Source organism: Carcharodon carcharias, chromosome 9 (genome assembly GCF_017639515.1).
Source record: "Carcharodon carcharias isolate sCarCar2 chromosome 9, sCarCar2.pri, whole genome shotgun sequence".
Lineage (NCBI taxonomy): Eukaryota > Metazoa > Chordata > Chondrichthyes > Lamniformes > Lamnidae > Carcharodon > Carcharodon carcharias.
The window spans coordinates 34,109,417-34,135,108 of record NC_054475.1 but is presented as its reverse complement, the minus strand read 5'-3'; the positions used below and the strand labels follow the sequence as shown (position 1 = coordinate 34,135,108).

The window sequence follows — 25,692 nt, the reverse complement described above, 5'->3', positions numbered from 1 at the left end:
ACCTTTTTAAGAGGGGAATCTGTTAGGGAAGGAAACAGTTTTAAAAAAAAAGTTCAATTGCTAATTATTGGGTTGTTTAACTAAGTACCCATTCGGTTGTATAAAAGGGATAACAGCTGAGATTAGTTGGCTGAGGAGAGTTTTATGACCGGCAATAAAACTCTGTCTGAAGGAGTCTGTCTCGGTTTTGGTCTTCATTCCTAAACAGCTATTGGAACTTGATATTGGAATTTTGATTGAGGGACTACCCCATCCCTGGAGGTAACGAGCTGGCTGCATGGTACTAGCTGCCATTAAAACAGCATGGTGACAGGCTTGCCTGCAGCTGAGTTAATGCCAGTGACAATGGTAAAAGGCCTATAAGTGGTCAGTAATTGGCCACTTGAGGGCCCCAATAAATGGCAGAGAGGGAAGGTCGACCATTGACCTTCCCACCTAGAACTTCATTCTGGCAGTGGCAGTAAAGTGGCAGGGTTCCAGTACGCCACCATCCTGCCTCCAAGCTCACGACCATTGAGAGCAAAATATTCCATTCAATAGTTCAGGACAAAATAGTCACATGGACAAATGCCAGTTAACCAAGGAAAGCCAGCATGGATTTGTCAAGGGGACATCCTGTTTAATTAACTGGCTGAAGTTTTTAAAGAGGTAACAGGGGGTTGCTGAGGGCAATGCTGTTGATATGATGTACATGGACTTCCAAAAGGCTTTTGATGCTATGCCGCACAACAGACCTCTGAACAAAGTTACAGCTCATGGAATAGAAGCGAAAGTAGCAACGTGGATACAAAATTGGCTGAGTGGCAGGAAACAGAGCACTGATTAATGGTTGTTTTTTGTGCTGCAGGAAGGTTTGTTGTGGAATTCCCCAGGGGTCAGTAATGAGACCTTTGCTCTCCCTGATATATGTTAACGGCCTAGATCTTGGCATACAGAGCACAATTTCAAAATTTGTGGATGACACACAACTTGGAAGTGTTGTGAACTGTGAAGAGGATAGTGTAGAACTTCAAAAGAACGTACACCAGTTGGTGGAATAGGCAGACAGGTGACATGACGTTCAGTGGGAGGAAAAGTGAAGTGGTTCATTTTGGTAGAAAGACAATATAAATTAGAGTACAATTCTAAAGGTGGATTTAGGAGCAGAGGGACCTAGGTGTATATGTGCATAAGTCATTGAAGGTGGCAGGATAGGTTGAGAGCAAGGTTAATAAAGCATACAGTATCCTGGGCTCCTTTTTAATAGGGGCACAGAGTACAAAAGCAAGGAGGTTATGTCAAACTTGTATAAGACACTGGCCCAGCCTCAGCTGGGGTATTGTATCCAGTTCTTGGTCCCACACTTTAGGAAAGATATGAAGGCATTGCAGAGCGCAGAAAAGATTGTGAATGGTTCAGGGATGAGCAACTTCAGTTATTAAGATAGATTGAAGAGAACCTAAGAGCAGATTTGATAGAGGTATTCAAAATCATGAGGGGCCTGGACAGAGAAGATAGGGAGGAACTGTTCCCTCATGAAAGGATCGAGGACAAGAGGGTACAGATTTAAAGTAATTGGCTAAAGTGATCTGAGGAAAAACTTTTTCACGCAGCAAGTGATTGGCGTCTTGAATGCATTGCTTGAGAGTGTGGGCATGTTGCATGTTCAATTAAGGCATTCAAAAGGGAATTAGGCTGTCTTCCAAAAAGGAAGAATGTGCAAGAGTATGGGAAGAAGGTGGGGGAGCAGCCTGAGGTGAATTGCTCAGACGCGAATGACCGCCTTCTGCGTTGTCACAATTCTGTTTGACAACAAAGACCTCTGCAAGTCAACAATAGTCCTTGTGTACAGAGCAGTGGTTTCTGCCATACTCCTGTACTGCAATGAGACTGGAGCCTGTGCATCAGTGACACACAAGAGTGCCAAAGAAATTCCATCAGTGGTGTCTCTGCTGCACTCTCTGGATTCAATAGGAGGTCAGTCGAATAAACGTTTAAACAAGTCTCCTTCTTGAAGCCAGTCGAATAAACGGTTAAACAAGTCTCCTTCTTGAAGCCAGCTCCACAGGCATTCAGGCAAAACTCCTGCAAAATCAACTTTGATAGATTGGATACTCTGCCCAGATGGCCACAAACCCATCATCCATGCCAGGTCCTATATCGCCAACTCTCAGCCCACATTCCAGAGGATGATAAAGTTAATGCTTAAAGGACACTCAAACTCTTCTTGAAATGAGGCAGCATTGACATTAATGACTGGGAGGAACTTGTTAGCCATTCTGAATGATTGGCAGCATATCCATCAAGCTGCATTTTGCCTCGAGTCCCAATGTCTTAATGCTGAGGCAGACCGGCAGCAGAGGAAAGAAAAGGAAACGAATCCTGCACTCCAGATCTTGCTACATCATGGGATGGCCTACCCCATGTGTCGAAAGGCCTGAGGATCAGTCACGTGAAGACCCATGGCAGAAATTCGTGACCCTAAGTAGACTTCATCTTTGAATCAAAGGACTGCTGATGTTGATGAGAATATGGACATATCCCATCATTTGCAGCACAAACTTACAACATTTCGCCATGTTATTGTGACTAGAATCACCCAACTGTAAAAAGCTGAATAACACATTTGACAAAATTGAAGATAAATTTTCTAAAATGTTAAAGCAGTTAATTATAATTCTAATAAAGGATTATTTTGAAAAAGTATACTGTTTGTTCTTTGTGTGAATTAACAAACAAAAATAGTATAGGCCTGCTTAACAACCACATTATCCACCACCTTTTATCTTTTTGTGCGGTGTTATGATGAACCAAATTTACCTCTAAATTTTTTGGGAGGAGTTTCAAGGTCTCCAGCTCCTGGTTCTATCACACATCTGTCATCAACCAATCTGCAAAAAACAAATAGATATTTCTTAATATATAAAATCTGTTTCTGCTAGATAGGATCTATCTGAGAAGTTGTGTTCTTTAATACTCTGAAGCCAAGTGCATTTAGGTAAAGAATCACTGAGACAAACAATTCAACAAGTCACTAACAAAGGCCATACACAGTTAATATGTTGGTAGTTGCCCGAACCTCAGAGTAATTTTAAAAAGTCGTTTTCTTGATAAAATGAGTAACATCTAATGGAATAGCAACATAATTACACCAATTGGAACTTGCATTAAAATTGTTGAATTTCATGTTATTAAATTAATGGCTAAATTAAAACTTTTTTTTAAATGCAATTCATTTTAGAATAGATACGCCATAGCAGCACGGTCCAAAACTATTGAATTGAACATTTCAGCATTGTTCCAACCAAAAACAACCAAATAAAACAACAATATTGCTCTCAACAAACGGCCCATTGTACTCATTAAAAGTCCTTATATGAATGCAAGTTGCTGTTGTTGGTAGTATCCAACATGGAGAGACCTTCTCTAGGAAGAGTACACTGAATTCTTGAAAAATCAGAGATAAACAGATCAAGGTAATTTGCAGTTTACCCAATTTATGCTGGGTATTGTCGTCATTGGTGATAATCATTTAGAATAAGCTAGTGTTCTATAATCATTGCCTTCTCACTCAGCATGACAACAAGATAACATGTACTTTTCCAACAGTTTCTAAAAATAGCCATCTGTGTGAATAAAGAATTTCCACGGATGCTGGTTAAATATGTACAACAGACTTCATTATGCAAATCCAAATTATTATGCAACAAGTAAGCATAGCCACTGAGTTGTCGGTGGGGGCAGACATAAGCTGTCAATATTATATTTTGCTTCGAGTCATTTTCTAAATTCTATGACATAAATTTTTCATAAGTCATTATACGTATTAACGTACAAATTTTATACATATGAGCATGCAAACGTACAAATTAAGAGCAGGAGTGGGTCATTCAGCCCCTCCAGCCTGCTTCACTATTTGATAAGATCATGGCTGATTATGTGGCAATCTGATTGTGGCCTCTACTTCCCCATCCACCTCCAATACGCTTTGACTCCATTGTCAGTTAAGAAGCTATCTAACTCAGCCTTAAAAATATTCAGTGATCCTGCCTCCACTCCTCTCTGGGGAAGAGGATTCCACAGGTTAACGGCCCTCAAATTTCTCCCCATCTCCACCTTAAAAGGATGGCCACTCATTTTTAAATTGTGTCCCCTAGTTATAGTCTCTTAAGGGGGAAGCATCCTCTCCGTACCCAACCTGTCAAGTCCCCTCAGGGTCTTATATATTTCAATAAGATCAACTCTCATTCTTCTAAACTCCAATCAATACAGGCCCAAATTGTCCAACATTACCTCATAAGATGAGCCCCTTCATCCCAGAAATCAGGGGAATAAGTATTCCCTGCACTGCTTCTAATGCAATTATATCCTCTCTTTAAATATGGAGGTCAAACTTTACTCCAGAAGTGGTCTTACCAATGCCCTGCACAACTGTGGCAAAACTTCACTGCTTTTATATTCCATTCTTCTTGCAATAAATGACAACATTTCATTTGCCTTCCTAATCACTTTCTGTACTTGCATGCTAACTAACTTGTTGTGATTCATGAACCAGCACACTCAGGTCCCTCTGTACCACAGAGTTCTGCAATCTCTCTCATTTAAATAATATTACTGCTTGTTTCTTGCTGCCAAAGTGAACAAGTTCACACTTTCCCACATTGTACTCCATCTGCCATATTTTTGCCCACTCACTTAACCTATCCAAGTTCCTTTGCAGACTTCTTACATCTTACTATCCTATTGCAGACTTCTTACAACTTACTATCCTACCTATCTTTGTGTCATCAAATTTAGCAACCACACATTTGGTCCTTCATGCAAGTGATTGGTACAGATTGTAAATAGTTGAGGCCCCAGCACAAATCCCTGTGGCACTCCACTAGTTACAGCTTGCCAACCTGAAAATGACACATTTATTCCAACTGTTTCCTGTTAGCTAACCAACTCTCCATCCATCCCTAAACCATGAGCTCTTACTTTGTGCAATAAGCTTTAATGTGGTGCCTTATCAAATGCCTTCTGGAAATACAAGTACATCACATCTACAGGTTCCCCTTTATCCATACTGCTTGTCACTTCCTCAAAGAACTCTAATAAATTAGTTAAAAATTATTTCTCTTTTGCAAAATCACATTGAATCTGCGTGATTACATTTAAGATTTTCTAAGTGCCCCACTATAACCTCCTTAATAGATTACAGATGTTAGGCTAACTGGCCTGCAGCTTCCTACTTTGTCTCTTTTTTTTCTTGAATACAGGAGTTACATTTGCTACTTTCCAAGCTGATGGGACCTTTCCAGGATCTAGAATTTTGGAAAATTAAAACCAATAATCTACTATCTCAGCAGCCACTTCTTTTAAGACCCTACAATTAAGTCCATCAGGACCTGGGGACTTGTCAGCCTTTAGTTCTAATAATTTTCTCAGTACCATTTCCCTAGTGATTGCTTTAAGTTCCTCCCTTCCTTTCACCTCTTGATTTACAATTACTTCTTGGATGTTATTTGTGTCTTTTACATGAAGACCGTAAGAAAATATCTGTTCGATGCTTCCACCATTTCCTTATTTCCCATTATTAATTCCTCAGACTCCCTTTCTAAAACACCAATGCTCAATTTATTTGTTTTTTAAAAATATTTTTAGCTAGTTTTCTCTCGTCCTCAAATTTTTTCCTCCTTATTAATTTTTTTAAGCATCCTTTGCTGAATTTTGTTTTCTGTCCAACCTCCTGGCCTGCCACTCACCTTTGTGGAATTGTACGCTTTTTCTCTCGTTCGATATTATCTTTAACTTCCTTAGCTAGCCACGAAAAATGTATCCTCCTCCCCCTTCTCACTGGAATGTATCCTTGCTGAATGTTATGAAATATTGCCTTAAAAGTATTCCACTGCATCTCTTCTGACCTACCCCTTAAACAAACTTCCCAGTTCACTTTAGCCATTCCTGTCTTCATACCGTTATAATTGCCTTTAAGTTTAAAAGAGTAGTCTTACACCCATTCTTCTCTCCCTCAAACTGAATGTGTAAATTCAATCATGTTAATCACTGCTACAAAATGCTTAAATTCATGGCAGAAGCACAGTGGAAACTGTTGTCTGTCCAAAGCAAGTATTATCATGATGGAGTTGTGTTCCAAGCAATCAGGTGGGATAAGCTGCCTTTATTTAAGGTAGTGCCATGACCCTTCACAGGATCATTAGACAAAAATTTGCATGGAACAGGAGAAGGGGATTTTAGGGAAAAGTGAGGAAGTTTAAGAAGGGGATTCCATGCCTACGGCCTACATGACTGAAGATACCACCACCGATGGTGGGGCAAAGGGAATGGAAGCTGCACAAGTGGTCAGAGTTAGATGATCGAAGATTACAGAGTTAGGAAGGGGTGAGACCATAGAAGAATTTAAATACCAGGATGAGAATTTTAAAATCAAAGCTTTGGTGGACCGCAAGCTAATGTAGGTCAGTGAACACAGGAGTGACCAGTACTTGGTGTAGGTTAGGGGGACACAATTATTTACTATGTATTTAACAATCAAGGCAGTAGTAATCGAACAGCCACTACAATAACTGAGACAATAGTACTATACCATGGAAATGTTAATTAGAAGATAAGGCCACAAAGCCTTTAGGCATAAAATGTGAAAATACTCAGTTCCCTGTAATCTCAAATCCTTCACAACAGACTATGGGTACAAAAACAAAAAAACTGCAGATGCTGGAAATCCAAAACAAAAACAGAATTACCTGGAAAAACTCAGCAGGTCTGGCAGCATCGGCGGAGAAGAAAAGAGTTGACGTTTCGAGTCCTCATGACCCTTCGACAGAACTTGAGTGAGTCCAAGAAAGGGGTTCACCCCTTTCTTGGACTCCAGTTCTGTCGAAGGGTCAAGAGGACTCAACGTCAACTCTTCTCCGCCGATGCTGCCAGACCTGCTGAGTTTTTCCAGACTATGGGTACAATTGTTTTTTGATATTTGACAGTTTTCCACTATTGTTAATGGATTCTTAACTTGAAAGTCCCTATTAGGAAAATAGTGTGTTACATAGGATTTGTTTGCAGCCTCCCAGGGGGATAATGCATGTCTCCAGATTTCAATTTATCTCTTTCTTTAAAAAGGACTCCAATTGCAAACCTAGGAAGAATCCTCAGACAAAACTGGTCACAAGGAAAAAGAGATTGCCTTCTCTCAAACTGACTCCAAACTATTTTGAATTTTGGTTTAATAAGATTGAGATATTCATTTTCAATCATTTGACCTTTAATTGTAAAGTAGCAACCATCATTGCTTGTGTCTATTAAGTATCAGTACTACGGAAAGGCTCCATTGAGTCCATTAAAAATATCTGTGCAACAAGCAGCCCACTGATAAGACCAAAGTTGTACTTTTGAAGTTCCTTCAATGTTTAAAAAAAAAACCCTCAGCACTTTATGAATATCGATCAGAAAAATGTACTCTGAACCAAGGCAAGCAGTGGTGAGAAAGGTGAGGACATTTGGTCAAAAAGATGAGCTTTGAGAAATCTTAAATCCCTTTGTCTCCAATTCTTTTTTAAAAGAAAGGCTTGCATTTATACAGCACTTTTCATGATCACTGGACAGCTCAAGCATTTTACAGCCAGTGAAGTACTTTTTTTTTTTGAAGTGTAGTCACTGTTGCAATGTAGGAAACATGACAGTCAATATACACACAGCGAACTCCCAAAATCGATGATGTTCTGATCTTTTCTGTGATGTTGATTGAGGGATAAATGTCGGCAAGAACACTAAGGATAGTTCCCCTGTTCTTCTCTGAAATACTGGCATGGGATAACTTACATCCACCCAAGATGATGCATCAGTTTAACATCTCACCCAAAAGACAGCACCTCTGACAATGCAGCACTTCCTCAGTACTGCACAGGAGTGGCAGCCTTGATATTTGTACTCAAGCCTTGGAGTAGAACTTGAACCCGATCCCTGTGACTCAAACATCAGTACTACCAACTGAGACACAGATGACACTGCAAGGGAATATCAAAGTATGGTTCAACATGCTAAACGACAGAGTCAGATGGCTGAAGGGTGCAGGGCAGGATGTACAGCTGAAGGACGACGCAGCAAGGCCCTGAAGGGATATGAAAGACAAGGAGAGTAAATCTAATATGTTGGGGGACAAGAAGAATGAAGAGATGGTCACATTTTGCATGAAGTACTTTATTTCATGGAGTATAAGTGACAAACAAGGAAGATATCAGGTAATCAAGTTTAGAGGTGAAAAGCACAAGGAATGCAGCAATGGAAGGGCAGAGGTCAAGAAAGTTATGCAAGTGGAAATATGAGATCTTTATGATGGCTGGAATTGGGCTTTGAAGCTCAAATCAGAACATCAAGGTTTTGCATAATCTTGTTCAACCTGAGTAATTGCTCAGTAAAATGAATGAAGTTGTTATATGGGAGAGGAGTTTATAGAAGAGGCCATACCTAAAATGAGGGAATCAGTTACCTTGCCAGCTAGCACGGGAGCCATGAGAGGATGTTAGGTGACCAGTAATTTAGTGGGAACTGGGTCAAGAGAACAAGGGGTGGGTTTCATGGACAAGATGAACCAGGTGAGGGTTTAAAGGGAAGACTGGTGGGAAACTAGAGGAAGATATAGGTTAAGAGTCAGGGTGAGGGGATGTTTCACTTGGTCCATGGTGGGGAAGCAGCAGGAAGGTAGCGGACAAGCTGAATAGGTACTTTCAATTTTCGTGACAGAGGTCTGTAGGTTCTTCACACTTTTTGGTACAAATGAGGCTGATGGAAGCAGGAGAGAGAGATTTAAGGAACCTGTTGGCAGTGAAGCAAAACTTTTGGGAGCTATCTTTGCTTTCCAAAGGGGTGTCAATGCGGGCAGAAAAGAAAAATGTTGATGATACCTGAGGTGGTCCAACCATATTTGGTGATAGATGACTAAACCACTTCTGTACCAGATGACTCAAGTCTTGGACATGGAGATCAAAGATGGAGGACGTACTAAGGCAAATTAAACCCCACTGCAGAATCCATTAGTCTCTTTGATTCCAGGATTTTTGTCTCCACTACTTTTATCTGGCAATTGTTCCACATGTTGATCACTAACTTCGAAGAAGAATGGGCTAATATTTTTCATAAAAGCATTCTTCTCCTATTTGAACCCACATTGGACTGTCTGTGCTTTATTCATTAATTTAATTTCAAGTTAATGTTCTGGGTTAACCTATTCTATACGTTCAACAATGTTGTATAGGATTATCACTCATTCATCTCCTTGACTTAAAAGCTCAAGTTTCTCCAATCTTTCCTCATAATTCAGACCTCTAACATTTGCAATCAGCCTGTGCCTATTCTCTGCCCAATTTCCAGTGTTTCAATATCTCTCAAGTTTTGTAGCAACCAGAACTGGACACATTCCCCTCCTCTTTCCCTCATCAAACTAAACACAGCTTCAGAGTCCCAATAAAACAATGTATTGGAGAAGAGACATTATCGTAGGTTAAATTAAATGGAGTCCATCCTCTTCGGGACAGCTCTATTAAACACCAACATTATATCAAGAAATTTTTGCAGCAAGTAAACTGGATTATATTTGAGTGGGCAAATTAATTTATGGGCAGCTCTAAGCTGGCTACAGTTATACTTTTTAATAATATTACAAAAAGTTAAATTGCAAAAAATTGGATATGAATTAAGAAAGTCAAACATCTAAATATCCTTTTTAGGAAGATGCAACCACTTTTTAAAAAAGTTTTCTTTCATTCCTTTGAACATTGGCAGTGCTTTAGTAGTAGTTTCAATCTCCAGTACCTCACAGAAGAGGCCACTATTCACCTGTAAGTCTAGACCATGAGTATCCACGGTCTATTCCGATGGGGTAGGGCATCACATCACTGCCAAGCCTGATCCTGTTCTCGTCCAACAGCCAAACAAAAACATTTCCAAGACGAGGCACTGAGTTGCACTCAAGAACGTATCACTCCCTAGTCCAAAACTGAGGCCAAATGTAGCAATCTCTACTGTTGCTCCAACTGATATCAGATAGCATCAGCACAGGCTAGGGATCACACTTGGGGCCTTGCTAGTTGGGTAGCATATCTGACTCATAATGAATGCTTTTACCTCCCAAGCCACAGGAATAGTTGAGCTAACAAGGTGCCAATCAGATTTTCAGAACTTCAATTTATGATATTAAGTCATGAACTTTAGCAGAGCACCTTGGCATGAAGGGCAAGATTTTTCCCCAGATATGAGGACAGGAATGGAGGCAGGCGGGGGCATAATTTTGCACTGCCAGCCAGGATGCTGGTTTTCCAGCATCATCCTACCCCCAAGCCAGAGGGCAGAGGACTTAATTATTGCCAAAAGATTTATCACATCTATGACCCTCAACCCCATTCAAAAATCTTTCAATGTCTGGCGTAGTATAGTATTACACAAAAACATTGTTCAATGCTGGGTTTTACATGGATCAAATGGCAATGAGAACTGATTGAGTTTTGGTGGAAAAAATAATATTCCCAAATTCTAAAGGAGTACCAATCATTCTTCCCTTGGCAACAAAGCAGTGGAATATTAGGGTCACAAAACCTAAATATAAGTAGTTGGTCAGATTAACAAATGGCCTTTAAATCTTTCCTTACTTGACATGCTATTCAGTTGTATGGAAGTCAAGAAGGTAAAGATTTGTAAAGAACTTATAATATTTAAGCTTGCTGACTTCTAACTCTGGGGAATCAGGCTGTGCATATACTATTGTACAAAGGCTGAACAGTTTATATGAAATTCAACAGTCCACTATTCTAACAGAGGCAGTCATCCATTTATTCTTAATTTCTCAAGAACATAATTGTATAATATTGCATCACATAATATCAGGGAAATGGTTTTCATTTATTTCTATATACACATATATATAAAATGACAACTCCATCTCAACTCATGGTGTGTGATTGACCTCCATTATGAGTGTAAAAGACTTCCTGGAATATGTCGTCATTGCTGAGCTCTTCTATTTCAAGATGATTGCTCATGAAATTCTATTTATTTATAGCCAATTTCAAATGAATTCTGAAACACCGAAGCTCAGATAATTTTCAACTTATGTATCTTTACATTTGTGTAAATTAAAAGTAAATTGTTCCTGAGCCTTTTAAAGTTAAAATTACCTGCTTCTAGTATTTCTCTAAGGCTCTTTGCTCTGAACCCAAGTCCTTTATCCTTTGAACTGTTGAGGTTTTCAATTAATCAGTTGAATAGCCAGTTTGATAAAAGACACATATCAGAGAATGATGGATTGTTGAAATATGCCAATGAATTACTTAGATACGTTTCCACACTACTTTCTTCCAATTCCAATGCATCTCTTTTCAGGTCCTATAAATATGATAGCCCTGTAAATTAAATTTGTGTCAAAAAAATTTAGAAATAGATTGATTTTTTTCCTTATAAAGACATATTTTTGTCACTGGTGGCACAACTTCAATCACACTTTGAACTATTTTCAACTATATTACTCACCCTACTGATCAAAAGTGATGACATAAAAGCTTTAAGTCAATCCAATAACTTAAGCTCCTACAAGCAGGAAGTTGCAGCAAGAAGTTTGAGGCGATGTCTTCTTTTATGCAAGCCAATGACTAAGGTATATACTGAAGAGGGTAGGCAAAGGTGCAGGGAAGGAACAGAAGGCTTTTAGCATAATTAGTAAACCGACTATTAGAATAGTTATGAAGCCAAAGGAAAAGGACCTGTACACAGCAGCAAAAGAAATCAAAATAAAATTTGTCAGCTATTTTTCTGGTTGACAGAGGTTTAAATAGACAGATAAAATCTAAAATATTATTTAAGGATAGTAAATGAAAGAGGTTTTGCATGAATTCTACACATTAGTCTTCATTTCTGCTCCTGTGGAAAGGTTCTGTAAAGCTTTTCTCCCAAGACCATCGCCCCTGTGACCCCCACCTCCGAAGATAAATTAAGTAAGTAAAACTCCAGGAATGTCACCGATCATACATCCTATTTAGATTTAGAATTAAATTCTGAGCAGGTAACAGAAGAAATGAGGTAACCAGCCAAGAAAAATAAGACATGCAGACTTCAGGAACATTTAAGGGACTGTTAGATCCTTGACTGGGTAACCAGAATACTAATAGGACAAACTTGAGTTGGTTGAAAAACGTTTTCTCATAAGCTATTAATTCTGTTATTTTGGTATCAGTTTTGCTTTTCCTGGAACAATAGTTAATAACATTATTTCGGTATCTCAGGAGCCACTATGTCCACAAGACCTTCAGTCAGCTTTTTCTGTAATTCCCTTTGCGATTCTCAGTCTACTCTTAAACAGAACAGCACTAATTAGTTTCACTAAACTCTATGTTCAATATTCAGTAGGATGGAACTACTCCTCTTTTAAAAAGTCTTGCCTGCAGCTAATTTAATTTTATATACCTGTCCCTCTAGTTACAAGCTCATGGTCCAAAAACGTCCACATTCTGTTCCTCAGTCTTTAAGAAATTAAGGGCTCCAGCTTTCAGCCTAGTGTTGGCTCTTTGGCATTCATACAAACATATTCAATGTTTCTAGTGCCTTTTTAGCACCTCATCTCCACCAAAGGTGAATCATAACTAAAAACTGGTTGTGATTGTTGCTTCATGCACTAATCTCCAAACCCCCCATGCTGAACACACAAGGTGACACACTTTGTGCCAATTCAATTCAAGGTATATAAATTACAGGGTTTTACGCAGTATTCTTTAAAATCACATTAAAGCAAAGAAAACAAGCCAGAAGGTGACCAAAACAAAATTATAATGTGAATGGTTTCTAGATAGCCACAAATATGTTCTGATATACCAAATGAAGAATGCAACTTTTGGCCATATTTATACACTTTTAGCTGCAGGCAAAAGGAATGCAATGGAACAATACCATTAAATCTCACAATCGTAGATAGGAAATCATTGTGTATTTTAGATATTTTATAAATTTTACTCATGTCCTCTTTGAGAAGTTTCAAAGAGCTTTTATTTTACATTCCTTCTAAATTCTAATTAATTTATTCATTAATTTTGTTGTATCAAAAGTACAGCTTTCAGTTGCAATAGATTTCTAATGTGCAAGATTGAGGTGTTTTCTAATGCCACAAGTCATTTAAACTTGCACAGTTTGGGACAGCTAGAGCAATTATAACAATACGAAAAGCAAAAGGGGAATGCTTAAGTCTATTAAATTTACCTCATAATCTATTTGCACCTAAATTACACAAAGTAATCAAATTTTTGTCATCTTATATGTAAATATTTCAGCAAGAGAGAATACATTTGTCAAGAGATTACATACAATCAACAAAAGAACTGAAACTCGTACATTAATAATGATTCTTTTTAAATCCCCATTTTCCCTCTCCTTGCTTATTTTGGAGATGGTGTAAAACCTGTACTCCAGGTTGTACCAGAGAATGAACAGTCCCTCGTGTGAACCCAGACACTGAGCATCAGAAAACTACTTCGGCTAAATTTTGTGAATGACTGCAAAGTCCTGCCGCTGGAACTGACACTGGGAGCCAAACCCACTTTAGACGACCGAGGGGCAACAAATTAAGGATAGAGAGACATCCCCAATAGTGGCTAGCCCAATTAGAGAGCCGACGGCTCAGCAGCACCACCATTAATGATGGCCAGCACTGAAGCTCCAACACCAGGAACAAGGCACTTCAATGCCAAGGCACCTTCAGGGAGCTGGTAAGTGTGGTTGAGGAAAATCGTTGTCGCTAGGTTAGCCTTTGCCACCGAAAAGTGGGGGGGGATCTCTGTGGAGCATGGAGTGCCCATAAAGGAGAACCTCCACCCCACAGAATCCACTGGCTGGCTGCAGGGCTGGTGCAACCACTAGGCAGACTAGGTGGTCACCAAGAGCAGCAAAATTTGGAGGATGGCAAAAAACTGAATGAACTATTCATGAAACTACATAAGTAAACAAACAGGCTCCAGCAGCGAGAATGAAAGGTCTAGATCCACTGATACACATCCACATAAACTGATATACATATAAATTTCAACGTATTTACATTGCACTTTCCCAAAATTTCATGGTATATGCCTCCATTTTGTTTATGCAACTGTTTTACAAATTTGTACATCTACATGGCTAGTCCAAAACTGCAAGCCAGTAAATAATATAGAAGAACATAATTTAATCTAGCTCACTCTATCGCAATGATTATTGCTGGTGTAAATTGCACATGAAACTGTCTAGTAACTGTTGCAGAAACACATTATATGAGCCATTTGTGCAATATAATGTGCATTTCTTTTAGTACATATCCTATCAAAAGTGTAGAACAATAAGAATGTACAATGAGTATTGTAATATTCTCCTTTTTCAAAACTGAAGATTTACCTCGGACACCTAATACTCTTGCATTAGTCCTGGCTGGCTGTTCCCCATAAAATAACAGGCCTTCCAGATGTGGGAAAAATGCCCACAGAGGCAGGAAGTATCCCTTAATTGACCACTTAAGTGACTCAATTGGGCACCCGCCTGATGTTCCCTCCCAATGCCTAAACCATCACCAATTAGCCGGGAAAATTCAGCTCTTTATGTGCCCAATTTTATCCTTACCTAATGTCAAGACGTGTACTTTCCAGCTGGAATCAAAGAGTAACAGCAAAATTGTGAAAACCCTGGAATTTCCCTCCTTTCATCCCTCTCTCTACCCCATCACCCTCCCTTCCTTCTCTCTCTCTTCCTCCCTGTCTCTCCTTCCCATCCTTTTGTTCCCTCCTTTCCTCTGCCCCACCTTCCAATTCCCCCTCTCCTTCTCTCTCCCTCCCCCAATTCTGCTGCCCTCCCTCCCCCTTCCCGCTTTAGCTCCCTGGTCCAAGGATACTGACACTGATTTTAGTCATCTTGCTGCAATTGCAGGTACCAGCCAATCCAATGCAGAATAATGATGGAGCTTGACCCTACCTAGTATATAAAGCTCAGTATTAGACTTTTAACAGCAATGCCATAAATAGAAACCAACATTATTTTACTTTTTTAAATAATTGTAGTTTGAAGGCCTAACATTTGCAAATGGAAAGATACTTAATTCAAATCCTTAAACCTCTATAAATAGATACTACCCAGAATTGCAGGCTGCCTTACAGGACCCTGGAACAGGCAGTCAGCAGCACTTAGAGGAAAGTGCGAGAGGAAGACCCTGAGCCAGCAATCAGCAGCACCTAGAAGGGTGCGAGAGGAGGACCCTGAGCCAGCAATCAGCAGCACCTAGAAGAGTGTGAGAGGAGGACCCTGAGCCAGCAATCAGCAGCACCTAGAGTGTGAGGAGGATCCCAAGCCAGGCAGTCAGCAGCCCCTAGCACCTAACATAGGGGAAACATAAGTTCATTGGTGAGAAACTGCTGTTAGGGAATGTCATGAAGTAGCTGAGAATTAGAAAAACAGTCTTTTTAAAAGAATGGGCTACTTACATTTAAGAAACACAAGCAATAGGGGAGTAAAGTTAAGACAAGGCTAGGTAAAATAAAGTTATACAAGTAAACCAAAGTAAAATAAGGTTAATGCAAGGGAAGTAAATTGAAGCCATGGCAGGATAGCTCAGTCGTGTGGAATGCGTGTCTTGTGATATGTGGGAAGTTGTGGACGCTACCAGTGTCCTGGATGACCACATGTGCAGGAAGTGTCGCCAGCTGCAGAACCTTGAGCTCCGGGTTTCAGAATTTGAGTGGCAGCTGGAGTCACTGTGGCGCATCCAGGAGGCTGAAAGCTATGTGGATAGCACATTCAGAGATGTGGTCACACCGCAGCTTAGCAGCTTAGAAGGCAGAAAGAGAGTGGGTGAGAGCCAGGCAGTCCAACAGAACTAGGCAGATAGTGCAGGAGTCCCCTGGGATCCTGCTCACCAACTGGTTTTCTGTTTTGGATACTGGTAAGGGCATTGGTCCCTTGGAGTGCAGTCAAAGCCAAGTTTGCGGCACCACAGGCAGCTCTGCTGTACAGGAGAGGAGAAAGAAGAGAGGATGAGCAGTAGTAATTGGGGATTTGTTAGTTAGGGGAACAGACAGGCGTTTCTGTAGCCCTAGATGTGAATCCAAGATAGTATGTTGCTTCCCTGGTGCCAGGATCAAGGATATCATGGAGCAGCTGCAGGACATTCTTCTGGGGGCGGGTGATCAGCCAAAGGCCGTGGTCCATGTTGGTATGAATGATTTGGGTAGGAAAGGGGATGAGGTCCTGAAAGCAGATTTTAGGGAGCTAGGAAGGAGGCTGAAACGCAGGACCTCTAAAGCTGTAATCTCAGGATTACTCCCAGTCCCACATGCAAGCGAGTATAGAAATAAGGGAACTGAGCAATAAAAAACATGTGGCTGGAGAGCTGGTGTAGGAGGGAGGGCATTAGATTTCTGAAGCATTGGGACCAGTTCTGGGGAAGGTGGGATCTGTACAAGCCGGACGATCTACACCTGAACAGAGCTGAGATGAATATCCTCGCAGGGAGATTTGCTGGTGCTGTTGGGGGCTTTTTAAAATGTGTTAGCAATGGGATGCGAACCTGAGGGAAAATTCAGAGCAGGGAATGGGAGATGGAGAATCAGTGAGTGACTCTGAAAGACAGAGCCAACACTGGTTAAAATGTGTACAGCACAGGAACTTGGCAGTGTTAAAAGGTATATATGTAAATGTAAGGAGCAAAGTAAATAAAACCGATGAGCTGAGGGCAAAGACACTGGCAGCATGATATCACTGTAACAGAAACTTGGTTTAAGAAGGGGCAAAGATGGCAACTCAACATCCCTTGACAGAGTTTTCAGGCAGGATAGGGAGGAGGATAAAAAAGGTGGGGGTATAGCATTATTGGTTAAAGAATCAATTACAGCTGTCAGCAGGGATGGTATACTAAATGAAGCATCAAGTGAGGCAATATGGCTTGAGCTCAGAGGCGGTGGCACTGTGGTATTGTCACTGGGCTAGTACTCCAGAGACCCAGGGTAATGCTCTGGGGACCTGGGTTTGAATCCAGTGGACTTTGAATTCAATGAATATCTGGAATTAAAAGTCTAATGATGACATGAAACCATTGTCAATTGTTGTAAAAACCTGTCTGGTTCACTACTGCCCTTTAGGGAAGGAAATCTGCTGTCCTTACCTGGTCTGGCCTACGTGTGACTCTAGACCCACAGCAATGTGCTTGGCTCTTAAAAATGCCCTCTGAACAACCAATTAGGGAACATGCAATTAGGGATGGGCAATAAATGCTGGTCTAGCCAGCGAAGCCCATGTCCCATGAATGAATAAAAAGGGGCAGCCACACTGCTAGGAGTGTACTATAGACCCCCAAATAGTGGAAGGGAGTTAGAGAAAATATGTAGACAGATTTCTGAGTGCAAAAACAACAGGACAGTAATCATCGGGGACTTCAACTACCCTAATATCAATTGGGATATGAACAGTGTGAAGGGCACAGATGGCTCAAATTTCTTGAACTGCATTCAAGAGAGCTTTTTTTAGCCAGCAGGTAACAAGCCCAATGAGAGGGCACAATTCTAGATTTAGTCTTAGGAAATGAAGCTGGGCAAGTGGATGAAGTAGCAGTGGGGGACCATTTTGGACATAGTGACCATAATATAGTTAGAATTAGCATCATTATGGAAAAGGACAAAGAACAGGAATAAAAGTTCTAAATTGAGGGAAGACAAATGTTACAAAGCTGAGAGGTGAGCTAGAGAGAGTGGACTGGATACAGCTATTAGAAGGAAAAACTGTGTCAAATCAGTGGGAGGCATTCAAAGGCGAGATTCTACGTGAACAGTGTAGGCATGTCCCCACAAAGAAAAAGGGTGGTACTGCCAAATCTAGAGCTCCCTGGTTATCCAGAAGCATACAGGCCAATACAAAGCAGAAAAAGAAAGCTTATGACAGTCATGAAAGACTTAATACTGTAGAAAGCCTAGAGGAGCATAAAGTACAGGGATGAAGTAAAAATGGAAATTAGGAAAGCAAAGAGAGGATATGAAAAATTATTGACAGATAAAATCAAAGGAATCTAAGATGTTTACCAGTATATTAAGAGCAAGAGAATAACTAAGGAAAAGATAGGGTCTATCAGCATTGTACGTAGTACGTGGTAACTTGTGGATTGATGCAGGACAGGGTTCTCAACAACTACTTTGTCTCTGTTTTCACTAAGGAGAGGAATAATGCAGAAATTGTATTTAAAGAGGAGGACAGTGAACTATTAGATACAATAAGCATATTGAGAGGAAGTACTGGAGGGACTGGCATCCTTGAAGGTGGATAAATCACCAGGGCCAGGTGGATTTAATCCAGGCTGTTGAAGGAAGCCAGGAAGGAAATGGTGGATGCTCTGAGGATCATTTTCCAATCCTCAATAGATACATTTGAGGTTCCAGAGGATTGGAGGTCTGCGAACGTTGTACCAATATTTAAAACGGGTGTGAGGGATAGGCCAGAAAATTATAGGCCAGTTAGTCTGATTTTGGTGGTGGGCAAATTATTGGAATCAATTATGAGAGCCAGGATAAACTGTCACTTAGAAAGACATGGATTGATCAGGGATAGTCAGCATGGTTTTGTTAGGAGAAGATCGTGTCTTACTAACTTAATAGAATTTTTTGAGGAAGTAACAAGGAGGATTGATGAGGGTAATGCAGTGGATGTTATCTACATGGATTTCAGTATGACATTTGTCAAGGTCCCACATGGCAGACAAGTCAGGAAAGTTATATCTCATGAGATACAGGGGAAGGTGGCAGGTTGGATTCAAAATTGGCTCAGGGACAGGAAACAAAAGGTAATGGTGTGAAGGTCTTTTTATGTAAGATTAAAGATTTTTTTTTTATTACTCATGGGATGTGGGAGTCACTAGCTGGGCCAGCATTTGTTGCTCACCCCTAATTGCCCTTGAGAACTGAGTTGCTTGCTAGGCTATTTAAGAGTCAACCACATTGTTGTGGGTCTGGAGTCACATATAGGTCAGACCAGGTAAGGATGGCTGATTGCCTTCCCTAAAGGGCATTCATGAACCAGATGTGTTTTTACAACAATGGTTTTAATTCCAGATTTTTTGAATTCAAATGTCACCATCTTCTTTGGTGGGATTTGAACCTGAGTCCCTGGAGTACTAGTTCAGTGACAATACCACTATGCCACTGCCTCTGATGAACTTACTTTGGAAATACTCCAAGCTAAAAGAAAAGCAAACATAGGATGTGAAGGCATTAGAGAGTATAGTGGAGATTCACAAGAATGATTCCAAGGACGAAGAACTGTAGCTATGAGGGTAGATTGGAGAGGTTGTGACTGTTTTACTTGGAGAAAAGAAGGCTGAGAGGAGACTTGATAGAGGTATCCAGGATCCTGAGGGGTATGGACAGGGTAAATAGTGAGAAACCGTTCCCACTAGAGGGCACCGATTCAAAATAATTGTCAAAAGGAGTAATAGTGATGTGAGGAAAAAATGTTTCACCCAGAAGGTGGTTGGAGTCTGGAATGGACTTCTTGACATGGTAGAGGAGGCAGGTTCGATTGAGGTAATCAGATGGGGAAAGGATTGCTATCTGAAAAGAATGTGCAAGGTCACGGGGATAAGGCAGCAGAGTGGAACGACGTAGAATGCTCTTTCAGAGAGCCAGTGCAGACTCAATGGGCTGAATAGCATCCTTCTGCACTATAGAGTTTCTATGATTCCAAAATAAACACTACATCAGAAAATCAATGGCTGCGCAGTGAATTCTGTTAGTTCCTTTCCATTAAAACTGTTTAAATGCATATATGAGGCAGCTTTACATTTATTTTTCGCTTTCTGCAATAAATGTCTTGTATACTTCTGTATTTGATCAGAACCTAATTATAAGTAATTCAATGAACCCTGCATTCATGACCAATGACTCAGACCATTTTTGGTACATGATGACACAAGTGGAGTGCGCCAATGTGGACAATTGAAACATTTATTCCACACTATGGAGCTTTCATTTTCTTTTTAACTTTTTTCTCCTATCTGAAAAGCAGATTCAAATTGGTTCATGGTTCTATATGTTCAGGAAGCTGAATTAACATTAATGAATACAGGGTTCTCGAGACCAATTGTAATATTAACTATAATTAATTCACTTTCTTATACTGTCAGGCACAGTAACTCATTGAAGATAGTTTTTGGTGGCCTGCTATGAAATGCACATTATATTCCCACAAAGATACCATTCATCTAAGGCCAGAAATTTAGATGCCAGCTGGTTTGGTTGCAAGAGACAGGGCTTAAAGGCCCCAAAGTTCTTATAGAGATAACCAGCTAAAAATCACATGACTCATTGGTTTGAAACTTCCAGCTGCTTGTTCATTTAGATTGACCTAACTACCCAATCATCAATCTGCAGAATAATCTGTTTAGCATCAGGCACTCATGGTACATTTTTAAATGCAGCAGTTCAGATGCTATGTTTCAATGTTTGAATAAGCTGACAGTTATTTTCTGCTAATTTTCTAATCTACCTAGCCTCTCCTCAAGGGTAGATATCAGGATTGACAAACAGCCAATCTACAGCAACTTGCTTCTGCAAATATCCCCTAAAGGTCATCAGATGTGTCAATTGAGATAATTTCATCATAAGGCTCCAATAGCTTTAAAAAAATTCAGGTCATGTCGAAGCTACGTCTTAGTGCCCTTGCCATGCTCCAGATTGCTACAAAAGCAAAATACTGCAGTTGCTGGAAATTGGAAATATAAACAGAAAATGCTGAATATACTCAGCAGGTCAGGCAACAGCTAGAGACCAGCTAGTAAATATAAAGAAGGGCATATGTGCTACTTACTCCTAACTTTGTGTACTCTGCCAACTTGGATAGTCAAATCTCTGTTCCTTCATCCAAGCCAGTAATAAAGGTGATGAAAAGTTAAGGTGTCAAAACATATCACTGGGGAAAACACCTGTCACATCCTGCCAATCAGTGCTGTATGTACATTTAGCTCTACTCTCGGCCTCCTACCTCCCAACCAATTTCCAACCCAGCTTAAAGGCTATCTCCAATTCAATGTGCGTTCTTTGTTAATTATCTCTTGTGTGGAAGCTTATAATTTATGTTTCTTTTGACCAGGACTCATATTAAACATCAGCATGTAGTTTATGTATAATCCCTCGTGTTTCAAACCAAAATACTAAGTATTAAAACACTAAAATGGGTTATCTGGTCATTAGCACAGTACTGTTCACGGGACTTTGCTGTGCAACAAATTGTCTCCCACAATTCCTACAACAGTGACAACACTTTTTAAAGCACTTTGGGACATCCTTAGGTCATGACAGGCACTGTCTAGCAAGTCTTTTTTCTCTTTACTTTAAAAGTGCCAAGCTATCTGTCAAAAAAATTGTGCATTACTACAAGCAAATTACCATGCAATCCGTTACTATCGATTGCTTATCTATAAATAGTAAATTATAATATCTAGACACCCCCAATATCTTAGTTTAATACTCTAACTATAGTGGATCAAATTCTTACAATTTCCACCATTTTGTCCTGCAAAAAGACAGCTTCTTGCAATTGCCATTGCATCTAATGCAGGACAGGTAAGTTTTCATGAAATAAAATATTCTTTTAAAAAGCTAGTAAGTACACACACAACTAATAGAGTTTTGAGGAAAGCAGGCACGCAAGAAGAATTTTTAGAAATGATCACCAAGACACAACTAAAATTCCTTGGGCTCATACTTAAGGAGAGTAGAACCAGGACATCTGGTAGTGACTGGCAAAATTGAGCGTAGTGAAGCAAGAGTGAGACAAAAGAGAAAATAGACTGACAGCTTAAGAAGCAACACCATAAACGTTGGCCATTATCAAAGGCCATGAAAGCTGGAGAGCCATGATCGCCGGCATAGCAAAACACGGCACCTGAAGGAGCAGCATCTTTGTACGTAAACCACTAACAATATAAATCATATTGAACCCCTTGCATGTGGGGTCATTATGATGAAAGAAACATGTGATTCATCTTCCAACAGAAACCAAAACTCCTTTTCTTGGAGGGAGTGCCCCTTTAAATCACCACTACTCCAAAGGATAGGGCTTGCCACTGTACAGCCTCCACAAACCATCGCGATTCACAATGGTACCATGTGTTTCAGGGGGTATGGGAAGGGCAATGCATAGCTCAGATGAACAAGAGTGGAAAATTCAAGAAAATAAGCAGATCAGAATAGATTTAAAGGAGCAGGAATTTAACAACGCCTGCTTGTGTCCTGGAACATCCAAAGTGCTACACAAAGAACATTAGGAAAGTTACATGAGGCAGTCCTAACAAGCAGCCGCGAGAAGTGCTTTTGATTACACTGTTTCAAAGCAAATCTGAAAATCAGGTCCAATAATGTTACAAAACAAAAATATCTGGAAAAGCTCAGCAGGTCTGGCAGCATCTGCGGAGAGGAACACAGTTAACGTTTCGAGTCGGCATGACTCTTCAACAAAAGAGGTGAAATATAAGCTGGTTTGGGGGGGGGGGTAGAGCTGGATAGAGCACCCATATTGGCCCTAGGCCTTAACTGCACAGCAGAAAATACATGTAAAGTGACACTAATTCAAAATCGATAAACAATCACCCTACAACAACCTGTTTTATCATAACATTAAGTTTCAACTCAGTTGGCACTAAGTTTCGTGGCAAACCTGACGGAAGTTAGGACCCAGTAGAGCTAAAAGTTTTTTTGCCTTGCCTACATATCTGTTGAACTTGCACATATGTAATTAACATATATGTTTGCTTGAAGGTTTGGAAAAGTGTACGGATATAGCCGGGAAAGAGTAAAGCTTCTCGGTGCATGAGCACATGCGAGTCAATGATCTCTTACCCCAAGGTACTAATGAAGCCATTCACCGAGCCCTCCGCGTACAGGGAGACAATATCCCCAACATGCAGAAAACTTGACATTTCAGACATTGCGCTCTCCTATCTGAGCAGACGCGCTCGGTCCTTTAGTTGAAAGGTTTATATCAGCCCACGCGGGGAATTCATGAGTTGCTAAATAACCAAAAAAAGAAGTTTCGCAGGAAGTTCAGTAAGAGATCGGTGTTGCCGTGCGCTTCGATCCACTCTCCAACCGCACTGTCAATATACAGTATGAAAGACAGAGATCAGAACTGAGCAGCAAATATTTGCATGAGCGCTCCTCCGGCAATGTGGCCACCTGCATCCAATAGAAAAGGAGAAAATAATACAGGAAGTTTTACAGTATCTGATGCAAACTTCTTATCACCGAGCAGTAACGCCCCTTTGTAACCCAAAGCAAAACCAAAAAAACCCACCCTAATGTGTGTATGATAAAAGCAAAAAACTGCGGGTGCTGGAACTCGAAAATGCGTGTGTGACTCTGGTCAGAGATCACGGAAAGTAAAGAAACGCTAGAGGCTTCCGTGTAAAAAAATATTGGAAAGCAAGCAGAGCCGGTGACGTTCTCAATAAAAGTCAACATTTAAAACTAAAGGATTATCGTCCTTAAACGCCACAATCCGGTTTAGACACAATTATGCTGTTGGGTAATTCTCACTCAGAAAAATGTTTAGAAGAGCGAGCTTAACGAAACTTTCGTGTGGTTTTACTTCTGCTTCGAACCATAAACCTTCAATTAATTGTTGTAATAAACGAAGCAGACCTGGAGTCAGCGAAAGTAACCGCCTACCTGAAAATGTTGGTCCCCAAGCTACCAATCATTAACCAACGGAGGGATAAGAAACACTATAAATTACCAACCAGCAATCCACAGGAAACCAAGCAATCAAATTGCTCTTCCTTTCTCCGACGACTGTCGATAAGGAACTGGCAAGGGTCAGAGAGACACAGATCAAATCATTCTGAAAAATGGATTCTTTGAATGTGTATACAGTTAGCCTAGTACAAAAAAACACAACTTAAATAACTCCCCAAAATATTTAAACTTATCTAAAATGTTATCTAAATCCTGTTGGAAATTCATACATACATCTTCCTTTGGAGAATCACTCTTTCAGGAACTCAAGGCTTAATTTTTGCTCATGCATTCTTCAACTGGGCCTCATACGTTCTTCACTTGGGACTCATGTGTTCTCCTACAGGGCCTCATGCGTTCTCCTACAGGGCCTCATGCGTTCTCGTACTGGGCCTCATGCGTTCCTGTACTGGGCCTCATGCGTTCTCGTACTGGGCCTCATGCGTTCTCGTACTGGGCCTCATGCGTTCTTCAACTGGGCCTCATGCGTTCTCGTAATGGGCCTCATGCGTTCTCGTAATGGGCCTCATGCGTTCTCGTACTGGGCCTCATGCGTTCTCGTACTGGGCCACGTGTGTTCTCGTACTGGGCCACGTGTGTTCTCGTACTGGGCCACGTGTGTTCTCGTACTGGGCCACGTGTGTTCTCGTACTGGGCCACGTGTGTTCTCGTACTGGGCCTCATGCGTTCTCGTACTGGGCCACGTGTGTTCTCGTACTGGGCCTCATGCGTTCTTCAACTGGGCCTCATGCGTTCTCGTACTGGGCCTCATGCGTTCTTCAACTGGGCCTCATGCGTTCTCCTGGGCCTCATGTGTTCTCGTACTGGGCCTCATGCGTTCTCGTACTGGGCCACGTGTGTTCTCGTACTGGGCCTCATGCGTTCTCCTACTGGGCCACGTGTGTTCTCGTACTGGGCCTCATGCGTTCTCCTACTGGGCCTCATGCGTTCTCCTACTGGGCCTCCTGCGTTCTCCTGGGCCTCATGCGTTCTTGTACTGGGCCTCATGCGTTGTCTGACTGGGCCTCATGCGTTCTTGTACTGGGCCTCATGCGTTGTCTGACTGGGCCTCATGCGTTGTCTGACTGGGCCTCATGCGTTCTCCTACTGGGCCTCATGCGTTCTCCTACTGGGCCTCATGCGTTCTCCTACTGGGCCTCCTGCGTTCTCCTGGGCCTCATGCGTTCTTGTACTGGGCCTCATGCGTTGTCTGACTGGGCCTCATGCGTTCTTGTACTGGGCCTCATGCGTTCTTGTACGGGGCCTCATGCGTTCTTGTACGGGGCCTCATGCGTTCTTGTACTGGGCCTCATGCGTTGTCTGACTGGGCCTCATGCGTTCTCCTACTGGGCCTCATGCGTTCTCCTACTGGGCCTCCTGCGTTCTCCTGGGCCTCATGCGTTCTTGTACTGGGCCTCATGCGTTGTCTGACTGGGCCTCATGCGTTCTTGTACCGGGCCTCATGCATTGTCTGACTGGGCCTCATGCGTTCTTGTACGGGGCCTCATGCGTTCTTGTACTGGGCCTCATGCGTTGTCTGACTGGGCCTCATGCGTTCTTGTACTGGGCCTCATGCGTTCTTGTACTGGGCCTCATGCGTTCTTGTACTGGGCCTCATGCGTTGTCTGACTGGGCCTCATGCGTTCTTGTACGGGGCCTCATGCGTTCTTGTACGGGGCCTCATGCGTTCTTGTACGGGGCCTCATGCGTTCTTGTACGGGGCCTCATGCGTTCTTGTACGGGGCCTCATGCGTTCTTCAACTGGGCCTCATGCGTTCTTCAACTGGGCCTCATGCATTTGCAACCTTGATTTCCAATGTCATTAGTCTGGGCTTTCCTAGCATGCACATATTTTTCTTGGTATGCCCTTTTCAAGTCCTGAGTGCTTTCCTACCTAGCTCAGTCTAGATCCGAATGTTTCTCTTTAGCACCTACTCCAACCGCTTCCTGGTCT

At 41.3% G+C, this 25,692-nt stretch overlaps 1 protein-coding gene across 5 annotated transcripts in view; it reads right to left on the bottom strand.

The window, feature by feature from the left end:
- The window catches only part of itpr3 (inositol 1,4,5-trisphosphate receptor, type 3), a 312,431-nt gene extending 289,254 nt beyond the window's left edge, over positions 1-23,177 (bottom strand). For 3 of the 5 annotated variants that reach the window (XM_041195917.1, XM_041195916.1, XM_041195915.1), the window contains exons 1-2: positions 22,845-23,177; positions 2,800-2,870 (exon numbers count right to left, since the gene is read on the bottom strand). In XM_041195917.1, coding sequence (XP_041051851.1) covers positions 2,800-2,870; positions 22,845-22,933 — 160 coding nt within the window. In that variant the 5' untranslated portion in view covers positions 22,934-23,177. Of the gene's footprint in view, positions 1-2,799; positions 2,871-11,144; positions 11,258-22,844 lie in introns of those variants that run through there. The other 2 variants (XM_041195910.1, XM_041195913.1) reach the window with 2 other exon arrangements.
- Between the last annotated feature and the right edge of the window lie 2,515 nt (positions 23,178-25,692).